We start from the raw sequence: 18,682 nt of genomic DNA on the forward strand, positions 1-18,682 counted from the left end.
CAGGCATTGTTAAGGAGTGTGCTGTTCAATTTCCATGTATTGGAGAAATTTCTGCGGTATGCTTTGTTATTGAGAGCTAGCTTGATTCCACTGTGGTCAGATAGGATACAGGGGATTATGTCGATCCCTTTGTATTTGCTTAAGTTCCTTGCATGAACTATGATATGGTCTATTTTGGAGAAAGTTCCGTGAGCTGCTGAGAAGAATGTGTACTGTGTTGTTTTAGGGTGAAATACTCGGTAGATGTCAGTTAATTCCGCTTGAAGTATGGCCTCTCTTAATTCGGTAGCTTCTTTGCCAATCCTCTGGTTGGTAGACCTGTCCTTTGGTGAGAGTGGTGTGTTAAAGTCTCCTAGTATTATCGTATTGGGATCTATTTTATTCTGTAAGTTTGAGAGCATTTGTTTGACATATCTGGGTGCACCAATATTTGGGGCATATAAGTTGATGATGGTTATATCCTCCTCTTGGATTGTTCCCTTTATTAATATGTAGTGTCCGTCCTTGTCTTTCTGTACTGATTTTAATGAAAAGTTTATTTTGTCAGATATCAGGATAGCTACACCTGCTTTCTTACTGGGGGCGTTTGATTGGTAGATCCTTTTCCACCCCTTCACTCTGAGTTTGTTTGTATGTTTGGCTGAGAGGTGGGTCTCCTGAAGGCAACAGATGGATGGGTCTTGTTTTCTTATCCAGTCCTCAGTTCGTTTTCTTTTAATTGGCGAATTCAGCCCATTTATATTAAGAGAAAGTATAGAGAGATGCATTGTTGTCCCTGCCATTCCGTTTTCCTAAGTTTTTCTTTTTTCCTTTCCTCCTGTGCTTGCTCAGTTAGACTTTGAGTAATGCCTGTTTGGGGCAGGCCCCAGTTCCTGGCTGCTTTCTTCAGGTTGTGTCCCCCCTCTTAGAATTCTTTGTAATGCTGGCTTAATGTTTATGTATTCATTTAGTTTTTCTTTGCTATTAAAAGTTTTCAGTTCTCCATCAAATGTGAATGCTAGCTTTGCCGGGTAGATCAGTCTGGGTTGGCAGTTATTGGCTCTCAGGGCTCGTATGGTGCTTTCCCAGGCTTTTCTTGCATTCATTGTTTGTGTGGAGAGATCTGCAGTAATTCTTATTTTTTTCCCATTGTAGTATAGCTCCTTCTTCATTTTTGCTGCATGCAGGATTGTTTCCTTATTATTCAGATCTATCATTTTTACTATAATGTGTCTAGAAGTGTTTCTCCTGGGGTCTTGCTTGTTGGGTGTTCGATAAGCTTTTGTGATGTAGTTAAGATGGTCGTTTTTGAGGTGGGGAAAATTTTCATTGATTATCTTGTTAAATAGGTGTTGCATTCCCTTGCTCTGGAATTCCTCACCTTCGTCCACTCCAATTATGCGAAGGTTAAATTTTTTAGCATTATCTGCTTGCTCTTGAATATCCCTTTGGTTTAATTTGAGTAATTTTTCCATATCTGTCACTTTTTGGTCCAGTTGGTGTATTCTGTCTTCTGTATCTGACACTCGACCTTCCATTTCATTCACTCTGTTGACAGTGGCTTCTATTGTGGTTTGCATGGAGGAAATGGATCCCTTTATGGATTCAATGTTGGTTCTCAGAGTACTGATCTCACCTCTCAATGAGGTATGCATTACCTCTAATTTGGCGTTTATCTCACTTCTTATTGAGGTTTGTGCAGCTTCTATTTTTGCATGCATCTCTTGTTTGATACCCTGTATCTCTTTGGATAGTTCATCCTTGTGCTCTTTCAATTTCTGATAAATTTCTCGCTTTATTTCTTGAGTCATTGCCTCCAGCAACCCTTGGAAGTAGCCTTTGTCTTCCATTCCTGCTTTGCTCCCACTGGGGCTCTCCCCTGTGTGGCTGCTGGCTTTTGAGGTGAGCTTGCTGTCCTGGGTGGTAGTAAACCTTGTGATTTTTCTCTGTGATTTTCGCATGGAGGTTCAGGAGACTGCTCTTCAATTTTGTTTTGGTGTGTCTGTCTTTGCTTGGTTGCTGATTCTGTATTGGTAGAGAGAGTCTGTGCCTGATCTGGGTTCTGTTGGGAGCCTATTTCCAGCTGCTATTCTGACTTACTTAGGATTCTCAGCTCTCTGCTGTAGATTGCTGACAGTTCCCGCCTTTGGAAGGGTTGAGCACCCTAGACTGCTTGTGTTTGCTCCTACGGGTGCTCTTGTGAAGAACAGATGCTCTGGATGCACTCTCCCAAATGCTGGAGTCTGCTATGGGCTCCTGATGTGTTTTTGTTTATTTGTTTTGGGCTGGTTGTGGGCTTGAACTCTAGGTTTGGGTGCTGTCCCTCAGCTTTTCAGCTCAAGGCTGGCACCCTACCGCTTGAGCCACAGCACCACTTCTGACCCTTTTTGCTTTTGTGATGCTGAGGAATCAGATCCAGGGCCTCATACATCCAAGACTATCACTCTATTGCTGAGCCGCCTTAACAGTCTGAGCTCCTGCTTACTATCAGGTGCTGGCAGCCTGTGTTGCCCAATTCCCAGTCTAGGGTATATGGGTGGAGTTTTGGTGGGGTTTGGGCTTCTCTTGTCCTGGGCCTCCAGGTCTTTTGTTGTCACAGGCGTGCTTCCCGGGGGAGTGTTGTTTCCTGGTTTTCTCCCCTCTGTTGAGGCGTATGCTCAGCTTTTTACTTCAATTGGGAGGAGTTGGTTGTGTTGTTCAGGTGCCGGATCCCCGGGCTTGGTTCCGGCCCCAGCCTGGAGCGCGCTTGTTAGGCCTGTGCTGATGTGTATACCCCCTAGGTTATACAGCCTGGGGGACACAGTTCAGATTTCTTCTACTGTTGGTAGTCTTGACCCAGGGGCGCTGTTCCTGGCTTGGGCATTTAAGCTCCCTTCCAGGGGTGCTCTTGCTCTAGCCTGGCCAGCTGAGTGTGCTCCACGGGCTGGTGGAGCTCTCAAACAGTTCCCAGTTTTAGTGGGTCCTGTGGTCCGGGTGCTGGGGTAGGGAGTCTAGGTCAGGGTCTGGGGATTCCCTCCAGCTCTGGTCTCCCTTGAGGGATACACTTCCCCTGTGGGGTACTCACCCTGGAGCTGGTTGTTTCTGTGTGGTGTAGGTCGTCAGTTGTTGTTGCAATCCGGGCTGGGTTGGGCGGTGGTGGCTCTGTGTGATTCTTTTCTGTCTCTGCCTCTGTCGAAGCTGTTGGGTCAAGAGTGTCCACGCTCAGGCAGCTTCTTCTCGGTACCTCTGGGGCCCAAGTGACCCCGCCGGGTTGTTGCGATCGTGATCGGGCGGGCGGGTGGTCTGCAGACAGGACCCTTTGTCGCGCCGAGCCGCTTTGGCGGGATGGAACCTCTCTGCTCGGGTGGAGAGTGCTGGATCGTTGCGATCGCGATCCGGCGGGCCGGGTGGTCTGCCGCAGGTCCTTTTGTCACTCTGCTGATGCCGAGCGACTTTGGCGGGATGGAGCCTCTCTGCTCGGGTGGAGAGTGAGGGGTGGGGGTGGGATCCTCGTGGAGACTCCCGGCTGGTAGGTTTCTCTGTTCCTGGTGATCTGCTGTTCTGCAAACCAGTACCAGATGTTCTGACAATTGATTTTTTTAATGAGAATTTAACCCAAAACAAAACCCAAAAACTTCTACAAAGTCTTCATTTTGATTTCAGCTAATATTAGTTTGCTGATTTTTATCTGAGCCTTTTGCATACAGCTTAGAATCAGAAATTCTGTAAGAGCAGGCTCAGAGAGCTCTATGCAGTTTTATATGTTCCCATTTGTCTTATCTTTGATTTATCGGAATGAGGTGGTCCAAGCAACCAGGGAGCCCATTTCAACTTCAGACCTCGTAGAACCATTGCTGTGGCCATCGGTGACATGGCCATGGGCGTGGTGACGTGGCTGTCGGTTACAGGGCCATCAATGACAAGTCATCGGTGATGCGTCTATTGATGATGTGGCTATTGGTGACAGATTTGTGCCGGTGGGAAGGAGGAGCTCTGGGAATCAGAAGCAAGCAATTGAAATCAGGCCGAGTAAGTGGAGGAGAAGATTCTCCACAGGTTTTCAGACCCAGGAGACATCTGGCTATGAAGGAAACAGTCACAATATGGGGCCTGTTGGTTCTTTCTTTAGGTCAGGTCAAGCTTTCTGAAGGATATTAGCTGATTCTCATAAGACATTGTTGACCAATTTACAACGTAAGAAGAACTCACAATGACCACTTAGGCCAGCTGCTTCCAGGGTGGGGCTGGCCCTGGTTCCCTGTCCTTCACACGCTCTACCGTGAGCCGGGAGTCAAATGTGGCGCCGTGTCTAATCCTGAGAATGAGTGAGAGCATTCTGCATGCTGGTGGGTGGCGATCTGGGAACTGAAAGCAAATTCAGATCTGCGCTGCCTGCTCGGGGGATAGGGCAGTGGGTGCCATTCCAGATCGGAAGCAAAGGGACCCAGATAACCAGCAAACGCCCTGTGGCTCTCGGGGCCCCTGGGAAGGGTGTGGTACAGAGATTGGACCTGTCAAGATGGTGGAAATAGACAGTCCCTGCGAGCCTTTTGCTGGGTATCAGATCCGTGGGAGACAGTCAGAAGGGAAAGACAGAAGTGAGCTGGAGAAAACAAGATCCTGGAGAATCTGGACCCCATGAGAACAGGCTCCCCAGCTACCAGGCTTGAATGTCACCAGCCCAAGCAGCCTCCCCGAGACCACATCCTTCTTAGCATTGCCCCACGATCGGCCCCAGACTCCAAAGAGCAGAAAAAAGGAAAACCAGTAGGGAGCTGCAGGCCGAAGCGCTGTCCACACCGAGAAGCTGGGCCAGCAGGCCCCCGAGATCCACGCCTCCTCCTCCCTCAGCCCTCCTAGCATAGACCAGCCTGGGCTCACGTCCACGTCCCCAGTGAGTTTCTTTTGCGGCCACTCCAGCCTTGAGCCACCCAGAGGAGTTCTGGCTTCGTTGAATCACCATGTGGACACGAAACGGCTGTGTGTAGTGAACACATACCACATGGAAAGGGGAAGGGGAAGGCGATGAAGGAATGAATCGGCCGTTGGATCCAAGAAATGTCCCCAGCCCTTCTCAGGCTCCCTCTGTGCCCGTTGCTCAGCTCAGGGTTCTGGTGGACCAGTCCCAACACTAACAACGTCTCAGAATAAGTAAATACATTCAGGTATGGTTTGGGATGCGCGTTGCTATTTTATGAGGAAATGCTCCAGACATGGAATGTGGAATCCTGAGCTCTGTCCCTCCGGTTGGCAAGTGACCAGGGGAAATCACTTGATTTGTCTTGAAACGTTCTCATGAATGAACAGTTTGGCTGAGTAATTCCTATGACCACTTAGTTCTAGAATTCCTAACCACCAGAACCACCGTCAGGGAAAATCAGACACTGGACTCCTTCACGTTAGACATTTTCAGTCAGAAGTTTTCTTCCCACCTATGATTATGAGACCGACGGCTCCGTGTATCTAGCTGGTGACGTAGAGGGAGTCCAGGAGTGTCACGGCGCGCTCAGTACCGCCGTCCTCAGCGGCACCCCGGTGACACGCAGCTTTGCATTCCTCCCCTGGCTGTTTACTGGAGAATGGATTGCCATGGTAAAATCGCACAAGGTTGAACAGTTTCAAGCAGAAAGTACATATTTACACACTTGGGTAGGTGAATTGTGACACTGAAGTACTCACAGCTATGCTGGGTAATTAGTAATTAGTATAATGAAGAAGACCTATTTTGAGTCCCCTATAAAATGAGTCACTAACACAGCCATGTTCTTTGTTTTACTAGCAAGCTGTATATGATCATTTCTTTCAGCTCACCTCATGCATCTGTGGGGTTGTGTATTTTCCACTCTAGCCACATGTTGAATCTCATGGCCGAGTGTGAGAACACACCATTTTCAAGCATTCCACCCGCTCCCCCCCTCCCGCCTCCCCCCCCCCGCCCCGCCCCAGCTCTGACAAACACACTCTGGAATCCGTCAAGGAAAATACTGTTATCAAGAAATTAACCACGGGGATATTTTGTTCTTGATTTTAGCATTTATTTGGATGGCTGGAAGTTATAGATCCACCATGCAAAGTCTGAAGCTATGCTTTTGAAAGGAAGAATTTCAATGACAGCTAATAGTCTCAGGAATTACCCCATTTTTCATGCCTGTGTTTATCCTACCTCCTTTTCTCCTTCTCCTCGCTCTACTTCTACTCTCCTTCTTTGTCTTCTTTAACAAGTAAGGATCAGAATCCAGATAATTCTTGGCTGACCATGCAGAGAGTCAATTCTAGATTGTCTTTAGTCACCACTTCTGTGTATCCGTCCATCCATCCATCCACTCACCCATCAGCCTGCCCGTTCATCCATTTGTCCGTCCATCCACCCATCCATCTATCCTTCCTTCTGTCCATCCATCCATTCATCCATCCCTCCTTCCGTCCATCCATCCATTCATCCATCCATCCATCTGTCCATCTGTCCATCCATCTGTCCATCTGTCTGTCTGTTCATCCGTCTGTCTGTCCATCACCTATCTCTCTTTCACTCTCTCAATCATCTATCATCATCTGCCTATCATTCACCTCAGTACCTGTCTATAGATATAGATGCATAGATATGATATATATTACACATCTATAATATTATGTTATGTGTAGTCTTGACATGACATTTCAAAGAAGAGATTATAATGCCATTTTATTATTATGCCATTTTTAATATGCACAAGGACACTGGGACAGAGGACTTGCTTCATTACCTAAGCTTTTTAATTGCTCCAATCCCTGTTAGTTTATGCTTCAGTGGTATTGGTAAAAAGATGATGAAAGTTAACCTCTAGCTCTTCCTCTCCCATCTTTTTAGACAAATAGGTTCAGTGTCTCATTCCACAGTCTGTATTTTCCATGAGCTATGGGAGTGTGGTAACTCAAATTATGGCTCACGCTGCTTAGTCTTACTGCTTTTGGGTGTTTATACTTCATTTCCAAGCAAAGCCGTTTGAGTACTTCAGAGCCTTCATCTGCTAAACAGTCCTCCAACATCTGCCCTAGGACTTTTGAACTGTCAAGAAAATTATTATGCTGGCTTCTGTCATACTGCAGGGAAATCCTAAAATTTGACCTGAAAAGTAAAAATTGTAGTAATTGCAAATGTCTAGCAATATAAACCTACTTTCACAGGTCTGCGTTTGAAGCATTTCAACACCAGTAAATGCTGCAAGGCCACTAAAGATTTACTATTCGACGTCCAGTTTTCCCCCCTTGCTTGAAAAATACCCTGTCCTCGTGTTATAGTTTGCTGGGTCTTCTCCTTGCTTTGTGCCCTGAGGTTGACGTCCTGGCTTCCAGCAATTGAGAATGAGGCCTTGCATGGAGACCCGGCCTTTGTAGTGGTAACAGGTTACATGACATCGGGAGCTGTATCCTGGCCCCACAAGCTGGTGCCCTGTGCAAAGGGAAGTTGATCACAGACCTGGGTGAGGGAGGACCACAGGGAGGACAGCCAGCTACAGGCCAAGAACTGGCCCTGAGCAGAGCTCTGCTTAGAGTCTGTGAGGAAAGCCCTGTGCTTCGTTGTTGTTTTTTTTGCCTCCAGATCTGAGACATATATATGTCTTTTTTGTTTGTTTTTTTTTTTCTTTTTGGTTGGTCGTGGGGCCTGAACTCTGGGCCTGGGCACTGTCCCTCAGCTCTTCAGCTCAAGGCTAGCACTCTACCACTTGAGCCACAGCGCCACTTCTGGCTTTTTCTGCTCATGTGGTGCTGAGGAATCGAACCCAGGGCCTCATGCATGCAAGGCAAGCACTCTACCACTGAGCCACCTTCCCAGCCCTGTATGTCTTTTGTCTAAACCCTAGTCTATGGAATCCTGGCAGCTTTAGGAAACAAACACAAATATGACTGTGAAATGCTTGCTTACTGACGCTTTTGTAAATAGACTTTATTTCCTTTGCTATGAAGCAGACATTATTTTTTGTTTTATTATTTTAATTGAATGAAATACAAGGATTATAGCATCATTTTAGCTACAAGTAAATGTATCTTTTTACATGTGTCCCTCTCTTATGCATTCTTCTTAGATGAATATTTGAAATTTCCGTTTATTCAGCATTGCAAGCATTTCTTTGCATTTGTTTGTTTTTGTCTGAGACACTGACCTGCTATGTTGCCCGGGGCTGGCCTGTGCTCTTCCATTCTTCCCTTCTCAGTCTCCTGAGGATTGAGATTACAAGCATGCACTACCACACCCAGCTCGTAAGAATTTCCTTTAAAAGTCAAATAAAAATAGTGAGACAGGGCAAATTTAACAAGCTTATTTTATACTCTTCATAGGAAATACTTAGGACATTTTACTATTCCCAGTGACAGGGGTATGGTGTTTAAGTAGAGAAATGTTATATTAGAAAAAAAAAGAGAGTCACGTGTAGTTTTCTACAGAATCAGTAGGATTTGTTTTTAAGATATGACTGTGGAAAGTATTATGTGAGTAAAAATGACAGAATTATTTTCATTTTGTTAATTAGTAACAGACAACTTTCCCAAAGCAAATTCTGATGAGAGTCAAAGTCTTATGTAAAAGAAGAGAGGAAAAATGGAAGGTATATCAGCCAAGAATAAAATAGCTTTGCCCAAGCATAGAAAACCATGGTGGGACCCAAGAAAGAACTGAACTTCCCTAGTTCTTCAGTTAGACTAAAAAGAAATGGATTTCTGAAACCTGACCACTCCCCAGATTTGAATGACAAGAGCTGTGTTTGTATCACTGTAACTCTGATATTTAAAAGCTTTCTTGAGTCCCTTGGATTAAAAAAAATACTTATCAAAACTGTACTTGTTTTCATCATAGAAATGCTAGAAGGATTTTGATCATAACTATGGATAGCTTTGGAATTTTCTTTTTCCTAAAACAATGTAATAGTTAAAGAATAAGAGAAAATACCACTGAAAGATGGTTGTTAATTGGGCCTCAAAGTTTAAATTTTCTTTTCCTTTGTTTTGTTGTTTCTGCTTTATTTTTTCTTTATTTAAGCAGCTGTACAAAGAAGTTACAATCCAACATGTCAGCTCATGAATACAACGCAGCTTGATCACACCCACTGCTTCTATCACCCTCCCCCTTCCCTCCCAACCCCAGCCCTCTCCTCAGTTTTCCCACTTTCATTGGATATGCATTGAACATTACAGCTGCATTCTCCTCCCTCCACTCCTCTGTCCCTATCCTTTCCCCCTTTCAAGTGTCATTTCCTGGTGTTCATTTTGTTGGACTATGAGTCTTTCTAAAAAAATTACACTATTTGAATTCTCACTGGTGAGCACCATCCTTTGGTACTTTTGTGTACACTTGCATATGACCCCATATGTGCACCTGTATATTTATAAATTTGTTCTAGTTTCCACATACAAGAGAAGGTGCATCCTTTGTCTTACTTCACTTAACATAATTTTTTCGGTCCATCCATTTCTTTGCAAATGATGCAATATCATTCGTCCTAATGGATGACTAAAATTTCATTGTGTATAGATACCACATTTTTTTGATCCATTCATCCACTGTGGAGCATCTGGGCTTTCCATACCTTGGCTATGGTGAATAGTGCAGCAGTGAACATGGTTGTGCTGCTAGCTTTACTGTGTCCTGGTATTTCCAGGGATGACAAGGAGAGAAAACTAGAAAAGCACTCAGTGTCCCAGGACACTGGGACAGGAGTCACTCCTGTCCAAGCAGGATTGCAATTTCAGAGACATTGATCAAGTATCTCAAAACTAATGGAAATAAGCTAGGTTCCAGTGGCTCAAACCTGCAATCCTATCTACTCAGGAGGTTGGGACCTTAAGATAACAAAGCCAACCCAGGCAGAAAGACTTGGAGATTCTTAGCTTCAATTAACCTAACCACCAAAACCTGGAATTAAAAATATGGCTCAAGTAGTAGAGCACCAGCCTTGACCAAAAAAGCTCAGGGACAGTGCCCAGGCTGTGAGTTCAAGTTCCAGGACTGGACTATATATATATATATATATATATATATATATATATATATATATATGTTATAACATATATATGTTATTCAGTAGGTAGATGTCTTAATCATATTACAATTATTTTAGTTTATCTAGGTTAGTAGGAAAGTAGTATGTGTTAAGTTAAAGAAATGAAGATGTAGTTTCTAAAATATAGCCACAGTCTTTCCAAAGGATTTACATAGATAGACACATTCAGAATGTCCTTTTACACTGTGAAGTCCCCTCTGACGAGAGTTGGATGAAACAGATCGTGTGGTGAGTGCCGTAGGAAGTAATGTGGCAAAATCACTGGGACAGCTCTGACTTCCTCTGTGACCGGCCCCAGCATAGCGCAGAAGGCCACAGGAGGGCATGCTGGAGCCCTTCCACCTTACCTTCAAAGGAGCCGATGCTTTGCAGTCAACCTAGCCAAGCCTCAGTTTTATCAGTACAAAATGGCATCTGTTCAAAAGTCAGAAAAGAGGTGCCTTTTTGCAGATGTCACTGTTAGTAAAGAAATAAGAGGATGCGCTGTAATTGCATAATACTCATATACATTAAACTTAATACTGATACTGTTTCAAAGATAGATTCACAAATATCAATAGCATCTATGTTTTGGTTATTGTCATACAAGTTCTTCTTCACAGCTACTGACTCTCAGGGCCTGGGATGCACAGAAGATGTTCAAGCAAGTCGTGGTTAGTGAGATCACATCATGCAAATCATGGGGTTTCTGAATCCAGTGGTTTGTTGGTGACAAAACTAGTGTAATAAAAATGTACGCTGTGAGAAACTGTAACGCAGATGCTTGATCGAACCTGCCTGTGCTCCAGTCTTGTGAGAATCCACACGCATCCAGACCTGAGCAGTAGCTTCCTGTAGTCTACTATTTATTTTAGTTCTTTGTTCTGAAGGATACTACCAGATGTTGGTTTTGGGGAGCACCAATGTCCAGGATCAAACAGGAAGGGCAGGCAGAGCTGGGTGAGGGGGTGAAGGGTTATGGGCTCTGTCGAGCCCCAGTCACCTGCTGCAGGCTTGGCTGGGAGGCACAGAGCAGCCCCCACCGCATCACCGTGCCCGAGTCACAGCGCTTCCACCACGTCCGGGCATGTTAAAGAGCACGTTGACGTGCGCTCACTCAGGTACAGAGAACGATGGTCTTCACCCCTCTCCTCTCCTTTTTCTCACTAGGGATGCAGATCTATTCCTGTTAGACACAAGAAAGGCCCAAGCTCTCGATGTGGGTTGGCTTGTTTTTGATATCACTGTGACCAGCAATCACTGGGTGATTAATCCACAGAACAACTTGGGGCTGCAGCTCTGTGCAGAAACGGGGGAAGGTAAGCACGGAATTTACTGTTCTCTGTGTGTGTGTGTGTGTGTGTGTGTGTGTGTGTGTGTGTGTGTGTGTGTGTGTGTGTGTGTGTGTGTGTGTGTGTGCATACATGCGCATGAGTGCGCGGGTGCTAGCATGTGCTGACACATTGAATCAGTGGTTTTTGTGTGATTTCATTAACAATGTTTCATACAATGTACAAGGCACAATACATTCTGTAAGATCTTGCAACAAATGAGTGAATCGACTTTCGAAGACGTTTATGCACTGTCCACTCCCGGGCAGGCCTCCGGGTTGGAAGGAGGAAGAGCAGACTCTCATCCTGCTCTCATGGGTGCTTGGTCTGGTGCTGAAGCGCTGAGCCCGAACAAGCAAGGCTGGTAGAAAGCAGCAGCACTGAAAGAAAGCTGTCCATAGCTCCGGTGACAGCGTCTTGATTGTGACAATGTCCGCCAACTCTGGCTTTGTCAAAATGGTCCAGTTACACATCAACAACAAGTGACCATTACCATAGGCAGGTTCTATCTAACACACGCCTAAATGATGAAAATATAACAGAAAAAGGGTGGAAGTGGAGGGGGGAGGTGAGGAAGGGTCTCCAAACGCTGCTGTGGACGATGCTGCTGGGCCCCGCTGTCAGAGATAACACCGGAAGTGTGTGTGTGTGTGCGCCGGGTCACGCAGGGGGTCTTCCCTCTGCTGAGAGCCTGGGTGAATGGTGAGGCCTTCCTCATGCTCAGCGGGCTCCGTGCTCTCTCCCGGGCTGTGGGGGATGCGTGGTGGGCACGTGCATGGGCGGCGTCCGGGGTAGTGGCCATCTGTGTGTGTTGCAGTCAGCGCTGGCGTCAGGGAACAGCACCGCAAAGGCCGAGAAGCCAGAGCACGCGAGAATAGAGAGTGTGCTTAGATCTGAGCTTCCACGAGGACACAGCCAGGGAAGGAGGTCAGGGGAGGAACTTCAGACAGCCAGAACGCAGGGGTGAGTCGAGGCTGCCGTCCCACACCACTGTTGTGATGGAGATGGAGGACAAAAATCATCCAGGGTTGCCACAGCTGGATGGGTGACTTTTCACCTATTGAGGGATAGATGGTGTGGGTCTAGCCTGTGCCCAGGCCTCCTCCTCACACACCCCGTAGGCCTGGAGATCGGGATCTTGCAAGGATGACGTTTAAGTTTCACTGCCTTGAGTTTTTCCTCAGAGTCAGGCAAGAAAACACCAGACTTGGAGTTTTGTCTCGTGTGTTTTTCCTCGCTGCGTGACACGGAGACCTTGTTTGGTGAAGGCTGGGGTCAAAGCCGTGGGGTGTCCTTCCAAGAGTTCACGCTGCCGCCTTCACCCAGGGCGGGGACCACAGGCAAAGGCACCCAGGGGCTGTGTGCGTGGACTGAGCTTGGCAGACCACAGAACCTGTTTAGTGCAAGTTTTGTGGGCTCCAAATCCTGGTAGAGGAAAGGAAGCATTTTGCGTGGAAGAGTTATTGGATATTGGATGACGTTCCAGACTTTTCTTCTGCCCCTTTCCCCCCATCCAACCCAGACTTTTCTACTGATCTTAATTGCAAAGCTGAATTTTTATTTTTAAATGAAAACTTGGAATATTTAGGATGATAGGTTATTTTCAAATTATGGCTTTGAGATTTCTGTTAAGGATCCTCAGGGTTCAAGCATTTTATAAATGTAGACTGGAAGGAACACATATTTAAATAATCTCCCAGGAATTCCTACAACATGAGACTACTGTACATTTATGGTCAGAAGTGGGGCTGGGAAGTCAGCTCTCTGCCTCGTCCTTGGTATGTGTAGCAAGCAAGGAAAATTAGATTCATGGTATGTTCTCCTCCTCCTCTTCTCCCGGGAGATGTGCTGGAAAGGTCTAACTAAACAAACCAAGAAATCGAGGAAACACGAGCAGACCGCTTGCTTTCGTTCCTGTCCCCCGCGCCCCCCTCCAGTTTCTGGAGTTTCTTTTCCATTCTTTCAGTCTTGTATCATTTTCCTCTTTCTTCTCCTATTTACACAAGTGTAACTTCTGTCCGGCTGTGAATTTGACTTTTGCTCCCTGAGAACTACTTTGTCTATTTTGAGTTTCTATTCATGATTTATTACTCTGAGATTTTATGGGTAAATTTTAAGGCTCTATTGTATTATTTATCCCCTTTGAGCCAAAAATAAAGCGGACACTACGTTTGTTTCTTAAAAAGATTTCACAATTTTTATTGACAGACTAGGCAGGAAAGACACCACTTGTTTTTGACTTTGTTTCTCTAATATTGTTTAATACAAAGAATGCACGAAGAGTTCGGCTTCCCGGGCTAGCTGGGATTTGTACTTCAGCAGCCCTGGAAACCAAGGGCAGCGGGGCCGGCGTGTGCACGGCTTCGGAGGCCCTCAGAGTAGCTTCACGGGGAACACGCACGTGGCATTGTTCACAAGCACGCGGAAGGGAGTGTGCAGCTCCACCACCGCCCTGTTCCTCGCGGTAATGGTGTCAAACGCGACGGGCGGGCCCTGCTTTGTCTGCGTCCTGAAAATTCACTTGGAAGCCGGCGGTGCTGGAAGTCATCCACGGAGCTGCTCGGGAGACTGCGTCCAAATGCACGTGTTGTCTGCCTCTGTCTTCCCAACCTGGACTGAGCGAGTATCCATGCACGTTACCAGACGCCTGTGACGAGAGGGAAGGCAGCTGAGAGGCAGAGACCTGCGGTGGACGTCTGCCAGAACCAAGGGCCCGGCGCCAGCCGGGCTGTGCACACACGATCGTGCCCGGGAGCCGAGGGAGGCCACGGGAGGGAGCGCAGAGCCACACCGGGGCCGTGGCGGCTGGGTGGGAGTGGAAGGGGTAGAGATGGGGAGGAGGGTGTCTCGGGGTGTGGGGAGACATGGCAGGGCGGAGTGGGGGGAGAGAGAATGCATTTCTGGGTGAGGAAGCGATAGAAATGCCCAGAATGTGGGTGGCAGGCCGGGGGAGCTGGGCATGAGGAGGGTGCAGCCCCGAGGCTTCACCTCGAGTCACAGGCGCGCAGTGGCCTGCTCCGGCTTCCCGGGTCACTCACGGCAGCCCAGCCACGACGGTATTTCTCAGCTTCCTGGCGCCGGGACGTGATCTGCTCTTCTCGGTTGTCGCTCCGGTGCCTGGAACCACACCAGGCTTTGCGTGTTCAAGACCTTTCTAGAATGATCTGGATGAGTGCTGAGTTACCTAAGGCTCTGAGTATAACGCCCTACACAGACAGTCTGAACGCTGACTTTGCGGGGGACATTACCAAAATCAGTTAGATGGGGTGCAGCTGCACGCTTCTGCAGACCACACCACAGGGCAGCGGTGAAATCGTTTAAGTCATCAGGCCAAGAGAGATTCGGTGATGTACGCTGTTAAATCCTGCAAATCCCGCTCCGGCGAAGACAAAGAGAGCAAAGAGATCTACATGTATTTTGGAAATCAAAATGCTGTTGAAACCAAAAGCAACGCTATGACTCCTCGGAGAGCCTGCGGAGGATGCGTCAGAGTGTGAGGGAATGTTTGTAGAGGCTTCGCAGAGGCGCTGCTGTGGACTCGGTGAGAGTTAAAGGAGATTTTATTGCTGTTTTTTCCATGCTGAACAGATAATTTCCCCATCACCATATGCCTGGTTCAGCAAAACAAAGCACACTTGTGAGCGAGAGAAGAAGAGAGAGGCAGAGTTGCTGCCTCTCCACAGCAGGGCCTGGCCGAGCTGTTCCGCCGGTGAAGCCCCTCTCACGGGGAGACAGAGCTACGAATTCATGTCTCCATGCTTTATTACCATCTTCAAGTAGTTGTACCCAGGAGCTCCCATGTAACAGAGCAGTTGATGAATGCAGTGCATCTTGATCCACATTCCCACCCTCCCTCCTCTCCCCTCCCCACCCCTTCCCTCGCTCTTCTTAATTTTGTCGGATTTGCATTGGATTCTTGCATTTCCCCTCTCTTCTTCATTTGTCTGCCCTTTCTCCTCCACCCCACCCCTTTCCAGTGCCCTCTTCGTGGTGTTTTATTTAGTAGCCAATAAGTAGGCTTAGATCTCGGTTCCAACTTATTAAGATTTTATCTTCCCTAAGTTGGAAACATATTAATTATCTGACTTATTGGGTCTTTGTTAGTGTTTCTCATCAACTCTTGGTAGTGCGTTTCTTTTTTCCCAGCACCCATATGTACACACTTTATTACAAAAATAGTAATTTAATCTGGCTTTTAAGATTTTTAGTTTTCCTCATAAACACCATGGTTTTCCATTGTTTGATACTTTATATAGTTTAGACCTTCCAAATAAATTAATTTTTTCTCTTTCCAACATGGGTTTATAGAATCATTTAAAAGATGGAAAAACAAGACCATGTTTTGAGGTTCATTAGAATGTCTTTTAATATGCCTTGTGCGTTCAGGCATTTTAGGTTGGCAATACAGAGAATGAATTTTTGCCAATCACTTTTTTCTCCTTATTCAAACCCACTTATATGTCAAGGAAAATTCAATCCGTATGTTAGAGATGCATGTGTATTCAAGTCATCAAAATGCTGTTTTGTCAGAGTATTGTTTAATGGCCAAGAAACAGTATGTGGGTCTTGAAAAACAAGACTGTAAGAGTCATATTTCTTTGAACCCCCATGGTTGTAGCTTAATTTCCAACTGTATCCAGGTAAAATTTCAGGTTTAAATTCAGAGATTTCCCTAAATTTTGGGTACAGCTCAGGAATAACCATTTCAGAGATTTTAAGCTATGAGAATAAATTCATGAAAAAAGATTTCAGAGGTGGTATGAAAGAATCAAATTAAATTCTGTTGTGATTGACATTTCAGTATCAAGGGAAGATAATTATAGTTTCCATTTCCAAATAAATTAGTTTAAAGCTTTGCCATTTCATTTAAATTTTGTAAATAGAATGATTAGCTCTGCTCTAGATAATAAATTATAAGAAAAGCCATCAGAAAAACAAAGTATCATGTCTGATTTAAAAAAAAAACTTACTACTTTAATAGCTATAATAAGATGGGTACCAGTAGTAATTATAAAGTTGCACTGGACGGAAGGTTCTAGCTCATGGCAGGGCAGGATGAAAGTCTGTGTCTAGGACTGCCTAGAGATTACGCCGTGGCTTTTTAGGCCTTGTAGCTCAGGATGGTACATCATTCTTTTAGGACATGTTATTTTGTGATTACTCTGTAAACATGTCTTAAAGAGTTTAAGATAAATTTGACAGTTGTAATCTACTTGGAAAGGGTCACAATAATATATGTTCTGAAACTGTGGTTTGGCTATTAAGTTCATGATTAACAAATTTGGCTGATAAAAAGATCATTGACCAGAAACATTTTTCCGTGTGTGTGTGTGTGTGTGTGTGTGTGTGTGTGTGTGTGTGTGTGTGTGTGTGTGTGTGTGTGTGTGTGTGTGTGTGTGTGTGTGTGTGTGTGTGTGTGTGTGTGTACACCATGGCTTGAACTCAACACCTCACACTCTTACTCGGTTTGCTTGCTCATGGCTGCTGTTCTACCTCTTGAGCCATGCTTCTAACCCTACTTTTTCTGGTTAACTAGAAATGGAGTTTCATGGACTTTTCTAATGGGCTGGCTTTGAACGACAGCCCTCTGATCTTAGCCTCCCGGGGAGCTGGGGTTACAGCTGTGAGCCACCAGTGCCCAGGAGTGGCTTTTACACACATTCTGATTCAGGAGGTGAAGTCAGTGGGAATGAACACAAAGATGAGAATTCTGGTGAATGGATGTGTATATTGGTCACAATTCATTGGCAACACAAACTGTATCAAATTATTAATACTTGATTTGATAGTTTTCCTAAGGTCCCACTGTCTCACTGATGGATGGTTAACAGTCATTTTGGAGGGGGACAAACAGCTGCACCAATGCAGAAGAATGAGACAAACGTCATCACTCAATGATAATACAAAGCTAACCTACCTTCATACCAAAAATGAGCTCCACCCCAACATAACCAGTGTTAGACTTAACAAACTTTTTAGCAAGCCTTGCTGTCAAGATGGCTTCTCATAAAGAGAGTGGAATTTATAAGTAAGAGTTTAATTGTTATAGAAAGCTTGGTTCAAACACACCCTGATAGTCCTTGTAAGATGTATGTACATTGGTACATACATAGGTACATATATATAATAGTATTCATATATATAGCAGACTACAAAAATCATTATTATAGAAGTGGCATATCCCTTGGGAGACATGGAAGAAACTGGGAGGGAGGCGCGTCTGTGTTGGATGAGACCCCTGGGTGCCCCCGGGGCAGGCCGCAGCCAGGGCATGGGACGTTTGGCATGGACCGTCCCCTGGGTGTCCCCGGGGCGGGCCGCAGCCAGGGCGTGGGGGGTTTGGCATGGACCGTCCCCTGGGTGCGGTGACCTCCAGGGTAGGTCATAACCCAGGCTCTTCTCTTGTCTGCTTCCCAGATGTCTCATGGTCACAGCTGCTTGGGATTGTTGGGTAGAAAGTGTTGTATCCAAACCGTTTTAATAGTATCAAGAATATTGTTGTTGTTGTTGTTTTTTTAAACCAAGATTCTTGTGAAATCTCTGAGAAGTCTTTGGCGTGTAGCTAGCGTGGGCATTTTGAAATGTTAGTGCCCATCTTTCCACCAAGTTCTCCGTTCTTCATTCTATTATTATTGTTGTTATTGTTTCCATTCCTGGAAAGCCTACAACTGCATAGCTATATTAATAGGGGTTAGCCCCTTTTCTACAACTTTGAGTTGATTTTTATTTTCCAGTACACCTGGCGAGGTGCGATGATTTATCATACTGATATAATTTTTCAAAGTTGCAGTAGCCTTTGTTTCTTAAATGTGCACTGAAAATCAGATTTTTCTAAAGTTTCATGATGTCTTTTGATACAAAGCATCTTCCTAAATAGAAGAACATCTTGGTATCTAATGTTTACATGTGGTTAAATATTAGGCCAGTTTGGAATCTTTTGACTCTATATTCTTTTAATCCTTACTAAGCACAAATGTGTGTGTGAGAGAGATAAAGAATTTTTAATGCGGTATTGATTTCATTTTAATAAGTCCTGGGATCTGTTCTTTTAAATGAGAATTTCTGGCTAAGTATGCTTCTGAACTTTGCTTAATATCCCTGGACATGGACTAACACTTCAGGGAAAAGTATCTGAAATACTCCTCTGTGTTGTCAGATGACCATTTATCTGTGTCACGGGTCAGAGGATCTATGTGGCTGGTTAATCTGAATATCAGCTGACAGTGCTAATAAGTAGCAGAAGAAATTCTGAGATCAAGGGTGATATTTTTCTTTTCCCCCAGCTGTTTTGACTACAGTTTCTCACTATTATTTATCCAAGTTCACAAAGTTGAATTATGTCCACTTATCAGAAGAATCTCTTAAACATTTATGATTTGG

General features: G+C 45.3%; 1 protein-coding gene across 2 annotated transcripts in view; it reads left to right on the plus strand.

Moving 5' to 3' along the window:
- Positions 1–18,682, plus strand: part of Bmp5 (bone morphogenetic protein 5) — an 88,943-nt gene that overhangs the window by 48,701 nt on the left and 21,560 nt on the right. For both annotated transcript variants that reach the window (XM_070017261.1, XM_070017262.1), the window contains exon 3: positions 11,142–11,290. In XM_070017261.1, coding sequence (XP_069873362.1) covers positions 11,142–11,290 — 149 coding nt within the window. The remainder of the gene's footprint in view (positions 1–11,141; positions 11,291–18,682) is intronic.

The sequence above is a fragment of the Dipodomys merriami genome, unplaced genomic scaffold (assembly GCF_024711535.1).
Source record: "Dipodomys merriami isolate MVZ:Mamm:240054 unplaced genomic scaffold, mDipMer1.0.p SCAF_122, whole genome shotgun sequence".
In the NCBI taxonomy this organism is placed as follows: domain Eukaryota; kingdom Metazoa; phylum Chordata; class Mammalia; order Rodentia; family Heteromyidae; genus Dipodomys; species Dipodomys merriami.